A 15,559-nucleotide genomic window follows, 5' to 3' on the forward strand; every position below is an offset into this window, starting at 1 on the left:
CCACGCCCGGGGGCTGTCCAGCCCCAGGACCCCCTCCCACTCATCCCTAAACCAAGCAACTCCCCAGGGACTACCCAGCCCGAGGGCCCCCAACCCAATCCTATCGCCCTGGGGGCATCCTCACACTAGTGGTCTGAGAGTGCCCGGCCCCGGCAGTGCCCCACAATCACCCTGACACCCCCTATCTCCTCGGGCGGTGCCCAGCCCCGGTACCGCCACCCCCGTCACCCCAGTGCTCCCCAGCCCCAATCCCCCCAGCCCATCCCCATCACCCCGGTATTCCCGAGTCCCGCGCCGCCCCCGCCCGGCCCCCGCAGCCGCCGCCATTGGGCGCCCGTTCGGCTCCGAGGGGGCGGCGGGGCGGGGGCCGGTGCCGGTGCCGCCTGGCGCGGCTCGGCTCGGCTCGCCTGGGCTCGGAGCGGCGCGGCGCGGAGCGGAGCGATGCGGCCCGGCCCGGCCCGGCCCGGCCCCGCGGCTCCTCCCCGCGCGGCGCGGCGGGCCCGGCGGGGGGCGGCCGGGGGGCGGCCCGGGGGCGGCGGCGCGCGGAGCCCGGGCCGGGCGGCGGCGGAGGATGGGCAACGCGCAGCGGAAGGGGCCGCGCAGCCAGCGGCGGGGCAGGATGCGCTCGGCAACAGGTACCGGCGCGGGCGGGGCGGGACCGAGCCCGCGCCCCCGCCGCCCCCGGGAGCGCCGCCGCCCCCGCGATCCCCGGCTGCGGCGGCGGGCGGGGGGCGGCTCGGGCTTGCTCGGGCTGCGGCTCGGCACTCCTCGCTCCCCCGTCCCGGTGGGTCGCTTGGAGGACGCGGGCAGAGGTCACCCCGGCCGAGGCTTGGCCTCCTGACGGGGACGGCACGGGATGGGGCTGGCGGCGGGGGCCACCGCGGTCCCCCAGCGTGTGGGACAGGTGCTGGCTGTCCGAGCTGCTGGGATCCAGCCCCGGGTTACAGGGAGCCGGCCCCATGCAGTGGGGAACCAGTCCTGGGCACGGGGATCCAGCACCAAGGTGTGGGGAGCCAGCCTGGGCAGCGGGGATCCAGCCCTTGGCATGGGAATCCAGTCCCAAGCTGTGGGAAGCCAGTCCTGGGCACGGGGCTGCAGCCCAGGCAGTGGGGAGCCAGCCCTGGGGACAGGCACGCAGCCCCAAGGTGTGGGGAGCCCTGTAGTTGCTGTCCCCGGAGCTGGGCCCCCCCAGGCAGGGAGCCCAGCGCCTGTGCAGCCCCCGCAGCCCAGCTCCCTTCTCCCACACATCGCCGTGCTGGTGGGTGTCTGGGGGCTCCTGTACCACAAACAATCTCGGGGAGGCGGACAGCCCTGCAGCTCTGCAGGGAGCTTTTTGAGGGGGAGCAGAGGGAGCAGAGGACCCACTTGGAGCTGGGAGCGGGCAGTGAGGGCAGGTGCCCTCTGAGGAAGCAGGGTCAGACAAGCAGGACCTGTCTGGTCACTCCTTTGTCCCCATGTAGCTGGTCCAGGCAGTTCAGCAACCCTCCCCAGTGCTCCAACTCTTCTTCCAGCCCAGCTCCTGGGAATGCCAGAAGAGCCGGGAGCTGGGGTCTGCCACAACTCCTGGCACCAGGCCCATCGGAGTCCTGGAGTCCTGGAGTGCAGCATGCTGGGCTCTGCTGGCTCTAGCTCCTGCTGCCCTTTCCCTGCCTGCTGGCTTGAGAGCGGGACACAGCAATGTGGGCAGCAGCAGGGAACTGAGCCCTGGGAGAGACCTCGGGAAGATTGCTTAGAAACTGTAGAAGAATGGGGACTGCTTGTCACAGCCCAAATGACTGTCACAGCTTAATAATCAGTGGGCAGAGAGGGTGGCAGCACAACCGCCGTCTAATTTTGCAACCGCTGTTGTAGCAGTGGGTGCAAAGCACCGAAATGGGGCACAAGAACTCGGGGTTGCACAGGAGGCGACCAGGAGAGAGGCTGAGCTGCGGGTTGGAGGTGGTGAGATGTGGGGCTGGTCAGTATCCATCACATCATCCTTGGCTCCCCTCTTGGGGCCATGGGAAGCGGGCAGTGGTTGGACTGTGGGGCTCAGAGGGATCAGGGGATGCTGGCCTATTCCCTACCAGGAGGCAGTGCCTGGACCACAGGCCTGCAGGTCACGGGGGATGAGGGATGCTGTGCCAGCTGCTACCCAGCACAGTGCCCTTGGTTCCCATTTGCAGGCATGGAAGATGAGCAGTGCCCAGACCATTGCTGCTCTGCTCCCTGCCTGCCTCTCCCACCTGGTGCCACTCAGAGGGAGAACTAATCACATTCTGGATTGTCAAAGGAATTCTTAGAGAAGGACGGAGAAGGACCCAAGGGGGATTGTGGGGCCAGGCCCTGGCCAGAGCTGGTTCATCTCTCTCCTCAGGTCACAGTTCCCCACCAGCCTGGAGATCTCCAGCAGATCTCCCTCAAGTGCCTAGTCTCCCTGGAGAGATCTGCATGTGGCTGCTGGGGTCAGGGAAGGGTGGGATTTGGCACAGCATGGCTCAAAAGTTGTCTTGGGTGTAAAGCTTGAACAAATACTTGGACACTCACAGGGCTGCTGAGATCTCAGTGCCTGGGGCATTCCTGAGCAGTTGCACACCGGCTTCCATGCAGAGAGGTGGCAGCAGGTCCAGGCTGGAGCTTATCTGCCAAGGGGAGGGAGCTGAGGCTCCAAAAGGAGCAGCCCTGTGGTGGGTGTGGGTCGCTGGTGGTGTGGGATGTTCCTGAAAGACGCCTGTGCTTGGGGAAGCATTCTTGGCTCTCCTGCAGCCCTGGCTCCCAGGAGCCTCCATCCTCTGGGAGAAGCCAGCTCAGCTTTACAAAGCCCTGGGGCACTGGGAAAGTGGTCCCCCAGGAGCCTTTGCTCCAGGCATTGGAATGAGCTGAAGTGAGATGAAGCTCCAGGCACTCTGGCAGCTCCCAGGTCAGAGCCAGGGGGTTCAGAAGGGCCCCTGGTTTTGTTAGCTGTAAGGACTGGGGGAGCTGGTGGGCAGCAGTTCAGCCGGGCCGGGGGCAGCCACAGGCTCCAGGTGCTGTTTTCTCCACAAGGAGTCTTGTGGTTGCTCCATGTAGGAATGGCCATGCTCTGCTGAGAGGACAAGGCACCACGTGCTGTGTCCCCCCAGGTCACCCACCACTCTCAGATGGTGCTCCAGCCACAGCTGGGGGATATTTTGGTTCCATGACCCTGTCCAGCTCAGGGAGTCCAGGCTGTCCTGGCTATAGCATCCCTCTCCAGGTGCTGCAGCAGCGATGTACATAGAGGGATGTGCTTTCCTGGGGCTGAGGGCGGGTGGATGTGGGATGGGCTGTGCAGAGTCACGGTCCCTCCACCATCCTTCCCCGGGGAAGGAAGAGGGGCCGGGGCCAGGACAATGGGCTGTGGCGCTGACTCAAACAGTCAGTTCCTGGTCGCTTCCTCTCCCCGCTGGAGCTGGAGGCAGCGAGGACGGGGAAGCTCAGTGCTCTCGGCCTGGTTTGAGGCAGGAGCTCCTGGGTGGCTGGAGCAAGCGGCCTCCCCCCACACTCACAGCCATGGCCAAGGTGGAGTGGCTCCTGGCACCCTGGCACCGGGCAGGTAAGGCAGGCAGTAGGGCAGGGCTGAGGCGAGCAGTGGGGGAGGTGGGGTCTGCAGGCACTGCTCACTCTGCAGGGCAGGACCCCGGGCTGGGGGCAGCTCTTGGGCACAGACCCTCTGGAGGCCACGCAATAGCCCCCAGGGTCAGTGCTGTCCAGCAGTACCAGTCTTGTGCCGCCTTCCCCAGACTGACCTGAGCTGTGGAGTGTCCCTGTCCCTTTTAAATCCTTCCGCCATACCCCAGCCTAGTGGGGCGTCCTTGCTCTGACAAAGCAAGAGAAAGACAGAGACTCCCAGCCCACGTGTCTCACTGACCACTCATCAGTCTTGCGGGGACAGGTCCTGCTGTCCCGGTGGTATTGTGCCCTCCTGGCAGCTTCCACGTGCTGCTGACAGCAGGAGGGAGGACCATGGGAACGTGGACTGTGGGTTGACATAAACATCGCAGAGACCCAGGACCCTCGCTGTTGTCACTGCTCTCAGTCCTGCTGTAGCTGATTTCAGGTCTCAGGCCCCTTTGTCCCAGGGCCTCTGGCCACATTCCCCTCTCAGGCGACTTCCTCACATTGTCCCAGCCCTGCAGAGTGTAAAACCAGCTGGGCACAGGGGAAGCCATGCTTTCCTGGAAGCAGCCTCTGGAAGCAGCCTCTGGCACAGGCAGCCCACACTGGGCAGAGTGGTGAGCACTGCCTGGGCTTCCATGTGCCACCGAACAGTCCCAGCCAGGCTGGGGACATCACCGTGGGAAGGCTGGTGGGCAGCCAGCTACGGCCACCCTGTGCCCGGTGGCTCCTTCGGCCATGATGCAGCGATGTTGGGCTGCTGGGACCAGCTGGGGCTGACAGGTTGCCATGCCAGGCTTCCTGAGGCTCTCAGGAAAGGTTTGTGGCTGGAGTTTTGCTGGGAAGCATGGGAGAGTGAGGGTTGCAGTATGAGGAGGCTGCCAGGCTCCCAGGGAGCCACAACAGGGCTGTGAGAGGGCTCTGAGTGCTGGTCCTACTGCCCATGGTGGAGGGCTTGGTGCAGGAATCTGGGTCCAGCCAGACTCTGGGGCTGCAGTGCATGCCCCAGTGCTACTGCTCTGGCCCCGGGAGCAGTGGATCTCAGCCCCTTGTCAGGGAGCAGCCTGAGTCCACCTTGGCTGGCATGGTCCCGGGCCAAGCCCTGCTGCCAGCTCAGCTGTGGGCAGTTCCCATCCCCACAGCACGGGCGAAGGGCACAGTGGGTTCCTCCAGGGCCAGGCTCACCGGCCAAATCCTGCAGCACACACGCCTCTCCTCCTGCCAAAACTCCCTGACCAGGGTCCATCGCACTGCTGGGACTGAATGTCCTTGCACACTGCAGCTCTGAGTCCTGCCGATGGACAGGGACATTCTTGACTTGTTTGCTGCTAGTGGTTTTCATTGACACCTCACATAATCCAGCCTTCTCCCCATGAGCTGAGGGACCCCCAGAGCTGCCAAATCCGCCCTGCCGCCAGCAACTTCTGCAGTGCCCTTGCCTCCCATCAGTACAAAAAGCAGCTGATTCCTTGTTAGACAGGGAGCTTGGAAGAGCCGAAAATCTCCGGCAGATCCGGTGTGTCGAGACAGTGTTGTTTCTGAGTGCCTGTGGTCCTGCTGGGCACCTGCATGGGAGCACGGGGATGTGCTGGACCAGGGTGCTGGCATGGCCAAGCTGGGGTCTGGGGTCTGAATTCTGCACCTCTGAAAGGCTTCCTGCCCCTCTGGCCTCAACCACCAGCAGGTCATACACCTGTGCAGGTGGCCCTGTCTCGCTGGGGGATTGAAGCTGAGCCACCAGACGTGTGACAGTGGGAGGTGTCCTGGAGAGGGTCAGATTTGGAGAGGGCACAGTCTCTTGGCTTTCCCAGTGAGGGTTCATCCCAGGCACAGCGTGTGCAAGTGGCACACAGGGCAGGTCTGCTCAGTGAGCACCGCTGCCTTGTGGCACTGGGCCTGGGGGTGTCAGCAGGGTGTCGCTTCAGGATTTCATTCAGACGCGGGTGGGCATCCGGCCCTGGGGCTGCCGTGCACGCAGACGCGGCTCCACATCCCGCAGGGAGCTGGTCCGGCAGGTCCGGTTCGGCAGGGGGTGAGCTTGGGACAGGAGGTGTTTCTGCGGCCGCTGCCAGCTCCCTCTGTGTGCTCTTTTCACTTCCTCCCCGCTCGCCGCGGAGCAGCATGCGCCTGGCTCGTAGCACGGGAATGTCCCCAAGCCGCACGCGCCGGCGAGGAGCAGTCCAGGATCGAGGACAGGCCGCGGCACTCGCTTGAAGCTGGTGGCACACGGTCCCGGCGCTGCGGCACACGGCTCCGGCCGGCGGGCTCGGGGTGCTGTCAGCAGCGGTCTCGGCTCCCCGGTTCACTGCCCTCGCCCTCCGGCGTGCTCGGTGCTCCGGACCGGCGGCGGCAGCTGCCGCTGTGCCTGTACCCGTTGCCATGGCTGCTCTGCTGATGGCGCATCGCCTGCTGCTGCTGTTACATCATTCCTGACAGTGCTCCACGCTGGTAGAGAGGGTCCGAGCGGCTCCAGACGCGCCCCCGGCATCTCCTGCACGTGGGGGAGCGAGCCTGAGAGGGAGAAGTTTGGCAGTGAATTCAAGCGAGAGGAATCGTTTCGCGGGAGCTTCAGCCTGGATTGAAACAGCTCTGATGGCTCTGTCAAATATCTCCCTGTGGATTCGGGATGCCTGGGCTGTGGGTGAGTAGGGATGCTGCTGTGGAGCAGGGGTGACTCAGGAGATACTGAGGGGCTGAGGGTCCTGCAGGGATGTCGTTCCTGCAGGAGAGAGCAGAGCTCAGCTCCCCTTCAAGTGCACTTCCCTTGAATTCAGCCTCAGTCCTTGTGAACCCGCCATGGCCGCAACACCCCGAGCCTGGACACTGGCTCACGCTCAGCAGGACTCCGAGGCTGCAGCATCTGCTGCAGCTGATGGTGCTGACTCCGGGAACATTCCAGGCAGATGTCCATCAGCAGGCAGGGTAGGGGATGCTGCCTGCTCCTCTCTGCATGCCCTAGGGCCGGGAGGGGGCCTGGTGCCAGCAGGGAGCATGGTGAACCCCCTACCAGCCATGCCTCAGTTTCCCTCAGCAGCAAGGCTGGCCAGGCTCAGGTCTAGACTGCTGAGGTTGGTGGGATGGAGCTGTCCCTCTGGCTCTGCTGTCCCAGGATGCCTTCATCTCCTGCAGGCATTCAGCATGGGGTGGGAGCCCCTCAGAGGTATTTTGGGCTCTGAGCCTGCCGCTGATAAGCGTGGTAGGAGGGTCACTGCCAAGGGCATTGGCTCAGCTCAGCTCCACTATCCTGGCCAGCCGCTGTGTCCTCTTGCCAGATACTCGTGCTTGGCTGAGGCATCCCATGCCCACAGATGGGGTGGCAGCTGGGCTTCCTTGGACGCTTACAACCCGGCCTTGTACTGAGCCTGCATCAGGCTGCTCCCGAATACTGCCTGTCCCTCGGGAGCACTGTGGCAGTGGCACTGAATCGGGACTGCCGGCTCCTTACACCCTGTCGCTGAGCTGCCGTGCGGTGCTGGGCTTGGCGTGCTACTCCCAAAACACCCTCAGAGCCACTGCTGCTGAAACACCCTCGGAGTTGCTCCTCCCAGGGAGCCAAAGCCTCAGGGTGCTGCTCACTCTGGCACAGTGCTGTCCTTGCAGTGCAAGTTTGGGGCATCTGGGTGCCAGGAGAGTGCTCGGCTCATCGGTTCTTTCCCCCACCCCTTCTCCCCTGCTGGAGAGCTGGAACCCACGATGCCTATGCCTCGGTGATGCCAGCACCTTGGCAATGCCAGCGGCCCAGCAGTGCCTGCACCACAGCCCACACCGGCTCAGGACTGCACTGTGTCACTCACAGTCCCAAAGGAGCATGTGTCAGCAAAGAGGGGGAGCTCCACGGGGGAGGACCCCCGGCACTGCGTGTTCCCCTTCTGGCCGAAGCTGCCCCCGCGGCGGGGCAGGGTGCTGGGCGTGGGTGCTGCCACGTTTCCGCCGCGCCCAGGGCGGCCCCGGGTTTGGTGCTGTGGTTTGCCCACGTGGCCGGTGCCCGTGGTGGGTGGCGGGGGTGACTCGGCAGCAGGCCCGAGGAGCAGAGGTGAGCTCCCGTATTCCGGGCACGGCAGCAGGGGCTTGCAGAGCTGCAGGGGCTGCTCAGGATGTCCCTGAGCCCTTGGTGGGGGGTGGCTGCAGGGGGATATATGGGCAGAAGGTGAGGAGCATCAGCTGTGCTGAGGCCAAAGGCTGGGGCTGCGTGAGCCAGGCAGGAGGTGCAGCAAGCCAGGATTTGGGGTGCACTGTTGGGCTGTTCTCAGAAAGGACAGGGCAGCACTGGATCCCCCACCTCGCCAAAAACAGCAGGGTCTGGAGTCTGCAAAGGGGAAGGTGTGGTCTCTGCCCCTGGCACGGGGGTCAGGTTTTTCGGGAAATGGGCAACCTTGCCCTGTGCATGGCACACACATGCACACATGCGCCCCAACACCTCTTGGTTGGTATGGAAACAAGTCAAATTATTTAGAGGAGGAGGAATGGGAAAAAAAAAAGGAAAAAACCCAGTGTTAAGGACCGTCGTTATGGAAACAAATTATAAAAGTAACTAGGGTGGGGACATGGCACCTTGCTTTGGGGTGCTGGGCGTTGTGCAGGCTCCATCAGCTGGGGGAAGGGTGTGCATGAGGGCACCAGGGGCGCAGGAGTGTTGTAGGCAGCAGGGCATCTGGGGGCAGGATGGCACTATGAGCAGCAGGGGGGATGCTCATGATGCAGTGCAGATGAGCTGGACCACAGCTGCCTGACCAGTGGGGGCAGAGGGAAATGTGGCTTGTGCTGGGGGTCCCACAACTGTTTTCGGGCCATTCCCCTTCCCAGGTATGTGGGATTGCTTCCGCTGCCCCAGCTGGGGCCTGGCACAGAGCAGGCTTTGGCAGGAGGGCAGTGGTGTGTTCCTGGGGCCGGGCACTGCACTGCACGTGGCAGAGGTGAAGTGTTTGTCACGCACTGGTAATCGGAGCGTCTCAACTGATGGGGAAGGGGACAAGACCATGCAGCAGAGGATGAGCCCTAAATCTCCAGGGATGAGATCCTGCTCATCCATATCCCTGTGTAAAGCTCATAGAGCCCCACTCTGTGCCTGACAGGGCATGGATGCCCTTGGAGACCTTGTGCCGTGTGCCACTCCCTTGAATCCATGCTGGGTACAAACCCACATCCACTCAGAGCAGTGCAGTCAGGGCTGCAGTGTTCCCATGGCAAAGCGTGTTTGTGGGAGCAGCGCTCAGCTCCCCACAGGGCCAGCTCACTGCTGAGCCCAGATTCTGCTCCCAGGGACTTTTCCACCCATCAAGGTGTTTCAGAGGGTCTGAGCAATCCTCACAGAGGTTTCCTTCCCTGGAAAGCTTTGGGGGTGCCCACGCCAGGGCAGGGCATGTGAACCCCAAGCTGCAGTGCAATGGAAGCGGCGGGTCCCTGGCTCCTGCCTTTCACTTGCAACTTCTGCTCCTCCACAGCCAGGATGTTGCTCCACCAGAGCGTGCAGCGTTTCCTGCGCCCGGGCGCGGTTAGGCACGGGTGGCAGGGCTGGCTTCCTTCCCCAATTTCAGCCAGCTCCTGTCTTGGCAGCCCTCAGGGACAGCGTCCAACCCCCAAAGTGGTGGTGGCGATGAGGGCTGGTCCCAGCAGGCAGCAGCCTGCCCGGGTGGGATGCAGCCACATCCCAGCATTCCTGGAGAGCTGGAATGGGATGAGCATTGTGCTGGCACCGTACTATCCCACAGCAGCAGCTGCAGGGAAGCTGTCCCCCACCTGCCTCTGACCCCACTCTCCCCTACCTGCAGCCACCTCTAACCTGGACGTTGAGAGCAAGAAAGCCGCCCCCGCCAAGCTGCCATGGCAGCAGCCCGTGAACGTCTTCCTGGCAGCTGGGCGCCCACCGGGCATGGAGCAGCTGCACCAGGAGGCCCAGCTCAACCTCCAGAGCATGCTGCAAGGTAGCAAGGAGAGGGGCTGGAGTAGGCTGGGTGAGGGTGGCGGGTGGGTGCGGACCAGGCTAGGTGACCACCATGAGCCTGAGCTCATTTCCCACACGCATGTCGGAGCCACTCCTTGGACCTCACCAGGCCGCAGGAGTTGGGTCCTGGGGGTCCCAGCCTCCAGTAGTCCCTCACCAATTTCTCCTCCCAAGTCACAGCTGCAGGTGCCAAAGCAACTGGGACCAGGATTGCCTTCTGGGGCCACTGATGCCAGTGGGGCCACCAGGGCACCCATGAGCTCCACCACAGCACAGTTCTCACAAGGGCCTAAGGGACCTGCCACGGATCTGCCTAACTGGATCAATGTGGCCAGTGGTTTTGTTTCCTTTCAATCTCTGGCCCAGGCTGTCACGCGGCCCTGGCTCAGATGCTCCTCAGGCATCAGATGAGATCAGCAGCCCAGCCATCCCCCAGCTTGTAATCTCATTAAATCAGCCTGAGCAGCCCTGCTTTCCGCCAGTCCACAGCCACCAGCATTAATTAGCCCAACAATTACAGGATGGGGACACATTGAGTTCCTGGCTGTCCCCAGTGGGGCTGTTTCCCAGTGAGACCCACCACATCCCCTGACTGCACCCCAGGAGTAGTGGGCCAAGCTTCTGGCATCTTTGCACTTCTTCGGTTCCCCTCCTTGGGGTCTCCCTTCCTCACCTTCTGAGCTGTCTGTCCTGAGCAAGGATGGCCAACTAGGCTGGGGACAGCCAGAGGGGACAGTCACCATCCCTTCACATGCCCCCTGCTCCAGGATCTGGCAGCAGGAGCAGGGTCCCAGGTGCCGTTTTTCTTGCAGAGGAGTATGAGGAGCAGTACACCGAGAGCAGGGTCACTGGGCAGACCTTCCGCGCTGCTGGTCACCTGCCCCCCGACACCTCCCCTGAACCATCACCTCGACCCCCGCCTGCCAAGCGCCTTGAGTTCGTGCTTATGGTGAGTTCTGAGGTGGCAGGGTGGGCAACAAGTCCCTGTTTGTGTTCCACCCTTGTCCCTTTAGTGGCTGATGTGCCTTTCTCTCCATAGCCCCCGAGCCAGCGAGTGGCTGAAGAGGAGACCAGCAGCAGCACTGTGCTCAGTGCTCGGCCTCCTGACACCTCCCTGAGCCTCCCCACCAGCCCGGACAAGCAGCCCCCCTGGCCCAGTGCCTTCCCCTTGCCCCCCGTGGAGGAGAAGCAGTGGCACCAGCCCGGCTCCATCCAGACCAACATTGTCCCCATCAATGTCTCCGGTAGGGCAGCACCCCATGGCGAGGCGGGGGGACACGGGGTGCAGGCAGAGATGTGCTCCAGCAGCCATTTGGGGCAGGGGATGGGTGGTGGGAGGGGGCTGTGGCTGCGAGCTGTGTTCCTGTGGGTTAGGTGGGCACCGGGGCAGAGAGGGGACAGCAGGGCCATGCTGGTGTCCGTCACTCCCAGCCATCTCTCGTGCCATCTGCAGCTTTGTGCATCTGGTCCACTGGCCATGCTGCTGGCAGGTCTCACATCCCTGATGTAATGCCCAGCCAGCCAGGTCTGTTGTCACCTGGGCTCTCACCACACACCGTGCACCCTGCCTGTCTCACCTGTCTCCCCTGTCTGTCCATCTGCTCATCCTCTCGGGGCTGCAGCTCCCAGCAGCACAGTCCTGTCCAGTCCTTGCAGACACAGGTGCCATGCTCTGGCCCAGGTCAGAGTCGGGGGCTGGTGGCTGGGTGAGGTGCCCCTTCTGAAGGGCAGAGGTGTCTCTCTGCACTTTCTCTCCATCATGGACAGCTGTGCCAGGGCCACACTGGTCCCTTTCCCTCTCTGTGCTTCATGTACTCATTCCCGGTCTGGCTCACCACAGTGGTGTGGGACCCGGCATCACCAGCACAGACCAGTGCCTGTCACGCAGTGCAGGGCTGGTCTCTGTGGCTTTCCATCCATCTCACCTCCCTCGACAGCATTCCCACCATGCCTCCATCTCCCCCATGCCCACCCCATGGTTCACACCATCATCCTGCATCCCACACTCCCACCTGTGTCACCATCCCAGGCTGGGGACACACAGAGAACACGGGTGATGGAGGGGGCCGAGCTCCCGGCCCAGCAGCGGCTCCCGGCACCGCGGCGTACCGCTGTTTGTTTTGGCTACAGGGCAGCACTTTGCTAGGCACGCGAGTGCTCGTCACTCCCTGTTTAACACAGAGACCGCGATGAACCCAAAGTCCACCCTGCGGCGTAGACGGACCATTATTGGATTCCCTAACCTGTCCCTGCGAGACCAAGGTGACGGCAAGAACCGCGCAGGCAGCACACGGGCAGGGCTGGCAACCCCCAGAGCTGCCCTGATGGTGGCACAGCCATCCCAGGGTTGGCAGCCAGCTCAGGCATAGACAGGCTCCCGGGGACAGCCGGATTGCAGGGAGGTGCAGGCACCACACTGACTCTGTGCCCTCCTAAGGCACTGAGGTGCTGGGCTCACTGGTGACACTGGGCTGCCTGAGGCTGGCATGGCATCCGGGACAGCCCCTTCATCCTGAGTCAGGGTTCTGAGGCAGGAGTCACCCAGCCTCGGCTCCAACAGCTCCCTGTGCCCACCTTCCCCATGGGCAGACCCTGTCTCAGGGTGCCATGGCTGTGAGGTACACACCTGGCCAGGTCTTTGCTGGGCTGGCAAGCTGGCCATGCCACGTGAGAGTGCCTGGAGTGCTTCCAGGCTGGCACTGGACCCTTGGGAGCACCAGCCACTGTGGCTCAGGAGCTCTGAGTTGCTGTCCCCTATGGAAGATGTAGAGAAATCAGAGCCAGCCTCTCTCTGGAGGCAGGTAGAGACAGGGGGAGAAGCCATGGCACCAGCTGCTCCAAGGCAGTTTTCATGGTGTAGGAGGAAGGTTTCTTCCCATGACAGTGGTCACACTATCAACAGGATGGTCACAGCTCCTCCTTGGAGTCAGTCAGACCTCAGCACACCACTTGAGCATCCCTGTCTGCTGGGGGTGTTCAGAGTGGGGCTGCTGGCTCTTGTGATGGGGTGGCACTGTAAGCCACCATGTCCCTCCCTGTCCCAGCTGGCAATGCCTGACCTGGTTCCTCCTGAACCCCATCTGTGTCCCCACCATGGAGCAGCACTAGGGCAACACTTTGGTTGCCATGGGACTGATGCCCCCATGGGTAGAGCCTCCTGCCATGGCTGCTTATTTGTCCATGGCACATTCCAGCCAACAGATCCACATTTTATGCCTGGGCAGAGGTGCAGCCTCAAGACTGGCTACGGGCTGGGACAGCGTGCGGAGCAGGGCCATGTCCCTGTGAGGGAGGCGGGAAGGTGCTCACCAGGCTGTGTCTCTCCATGCAGGCAGCGCCAACGGCCCCACATCCAGCACACACACGCCCATTGGTGAGTCCCTGTCCTGCAGCTTTGTGCCTGAGACCACAAGCAGGGGGACGACGCCCCAGGAGATCAGCCCTCGCCCGCCCCTCTCAGCCCCACTGAGGAAGACCTTCAGTGACCTCGGGGCCCGCTGCTGCCAGCCACCTGCTGCCATGGATGGGGCAGCCAACCCCTGTGCCAGTGCCTGCAATGGGACACAGGGCACCCCTTTTTCCCCACCTTGGACACCCCTGGGTTATGGGAGCCCCCCCAGCCTCACCACTGGCCCAGGCAAGGGGCCCACCTGCACCTCGCCAGGCGGCTTCATCCCGTCGCCCAGCCCAGGTTCACCCGCCGCCTCCACCTCCTTCTTCATCTCCACAGAAGAGCGCATGGGCAGCAACGGGCCCAGCTTTTTCTCCGGCCCAGTGCCTGCTTCCCCCCCTAGCTCCGAGTGCATCCAGGGAGCCAAGGGGAATTTGTTGCCTGGAAGCCGAGAGGAGCTGGAGCCAGCAGCAGGGCCAGCTCAGCTGGAGGTGGAGCGGGCAGGGTGCCGGTTCCGGGAGCGCTCGCTGTCAGTGCCCACTGACTCGGGGTCCCTCTGCTCTGTGGACATCGCATATGCGGAGACCCGGCGGGGCAGTGCCAACTATGCACTGGGCTACCCCAGCGCCAGCTCCGAGGGCAGCACCAGCACCGACAACATCTCCCTGGGGCTGGAGCCTGAGGGGCAGCGGCGGCGGCGCTCCAAGAGCATCTCCCTGAAGAAGGCCAAGAAGAAGCCCTCGCCACCCACACGCAGCGTCTCGCTGATCAAAGAGGGGCAGGACGGTGATGTGGGGCTCAGTGCGGCACTGCCCAAGGACCAGCGGCCCAAGAGCCTGTGCATCCCACCAGAGCTCCAGGGTCACCGGCTGGTGCACGCCGACCCCCAGGGGAGCGCAGGCAGGGAGCTCAACAGCACAGCTGCCCCCCACCAGTGGCATCTCACGGACTGGAGGGCTGGCAGTGATCCCTACCAGTCCCTCTCTGGCTCAAGCACAACCACAGGGACCACTGCTGTTGAGTGTGCCAAGACACGGGGCAGCTCTGAGTCCCTCGTGTCCCCTTCGGTCTCCAGGGCCACAACGCCCTCCCAGCTCTCTGCCGAGGCAGACCTCAAGACCTCTTCGCCAGGCAGGCCCACAGGGCTAATGTCCCCCTCCAGTGGGTACTCCAGTCAGTCGGAGACCCCAACGCCCACCGTACCCACCTCCACCATCCTCGGGCACTCCCCGCACCAGGTGCGTGTGAGGCCACTGGTCCCTGAGAGGAAATCCTCTCTGCCCCCCACGTCCCCCATGGAGAGGAGCCCCAAGGGCAGGCTGTCTTTCGACCTCCCACTGACTCCACCCGCCCACCTCGACCTCTCAGGGCTGAAGATCTCCCTGAAGGGGAAGACGAAGGTCAGCCGGCACCACTCTGACTCCACCTTTGGCACCAAGCTGGCCCAGAAGACCAGTCCCATCACACCCATCATGCCCGTGGTGACACAGTCCGACCTGCGCTCTGTCCGCCTCCGCTCCATCAGCCGCTCAGAGCCAGAGGACAATGTTGATGGCCCAGAGCACACAGAGGAGCCAGCGCGCGTCCCCTGCCCAGGGCCAGAGAGGAAAGTGAAGCCACCCGTGGCAGAGAAGCCACCACTGGCCAGGCGCCCCCCATGCATCCTGCCCAAGCCCACAGTTCTACGGGAGGAGGGTCCCCTGTCCCCCAAATCCCCACCAGGCACTACCGCCAAGGAGAAGGGGCTGGCACAGGATGCCTTTGTGGTGCTGCGGAGAGGGGAGCTGAGGAGGGGTCTGGGGGAGCCCCACTTGTCTCTGACCCCAGCGGGGCCCCGTCGGCTCTCGCAGGGCAGCCTGGACGAGCTGCGGCCAGAGCGGAGCGGTGCCGAGGGGGAGCGCAGGAAGGCCAAGGTGCCCCCGCCAGTGCCCAAAAAGCCCAGCGTGCTGTACCTGCCGCTCATCCCAGCCCCGGCACAGTTGGGAGCTGGTGTGGGGGACCTGCCACCCACCCCCAGCCCCATCATCACCCTGGACACTGACCCCACCTGCTGCGAGCCTGACGCTGAGGATCCGCCAACCCCCAAGGCTGTGGGCACCACTCCTGCCAGCGAGCCTGCCAGCGAGCCTGCCTCAGAGCAAGGTGAGGGTCTCTCCACCCCTGTGGTGGGATCACCCCAGGGATAGGGGTTCCCCATGCTGCACTGCTGTCTTCTCCCTGCCCACAGGCAGCTCAGCAGAAGCTGGCATGGAGGAGAAGAGCTTTGCCAGTGACAAGACGGCTGAGTCCATCGTGGAGGAGGACGATGAGGTATTCGCAACATCCCGCACTACGGAAGATCTCTTCACAGTGATCCACAGGTAAGGCTGGTGCATGCACTGGAGGGGACAGCCCCTGCACCCACTGTCACAACTCTGGGTGCAGCGTCCCTCCACCATGACACCTCCATTTTCCTTACTGGGGCCAATGTTCATCCTTGGGGACAGCCCGGTTGCTGCTACCTTGAGCAGAGTGCAAGCAGCAGAGAGGGTCCAGATTAGTCCTACTGGCCAGGAGCACCAGCTGCCATGCTCATGTTGTCACCTTGCCCCAGCAGAGCAGGCTGGGCACTA

General features: G+C 63.5%; 1 protein-coding gene across 5 annotated transcripts in view; it reads left to right on the forward strand.

Moving 5' to 3' along the window:
• Positions 1 to 15,559, forward strand: part of NHSL2 (NHS like 2) — a 28,791-nt gene that overhangs the window by 10,602 nt on the left and 2,630 nt on the right. For 2 of the 5 annotated variants that reach the window (XM_068205060.1, XM_068205063.1), the window contains exons 2-6: positions 9,384 to 9,536; positions 10,369 to 10,505; positions 10,596 to 10,800; positions 11,687 to 11,818; positions 12,888 to 15,145. In XM_068205060.1, the coding sequence (XP_068061161.1) occupies positions 9,384 to 9,536; positions 10,369 to 10,505; positions 10,596 to 10,800; positions 11,687 to 11,818; positions 12,888 to 15,133 (2,873 nt within the window). In that variant the 3' untranslated portion in view covers positions 15,134 to 15,145. Of the gene's footprint in view, positions 1 to 3,267; positions 3,554 to 5,795; positions 6,257 to 9,383; positions 9,537 to 10,368; positions 10,506 to 10,595; positions 10,801 to 11,686; positions 11,819 to 12,887; positions 15,146 to 15,174; positions 15,308 to 15,559 lie in introns of those variants that run through there. The other 3 variants (XM_068205064.1, XM_068205059.1, XM_068205062.1) reach the window with 3 other exon arrangements.

This window comes from Anomalospiza imberbis, chromosome 14, assembly GCF_031753505.1.
Source record: "Anomalospiza imberbis isolate Cuckoo-Finch-1a 21T00152 chromosome 14, ASM3175350v1, whole genome shotgun sequence".
NCBI lineage: Eukaryota > Metazoa > Chordata > Aves > Passeriformes > Viduidae > Anomalospiza > Anomalospiza imberbis.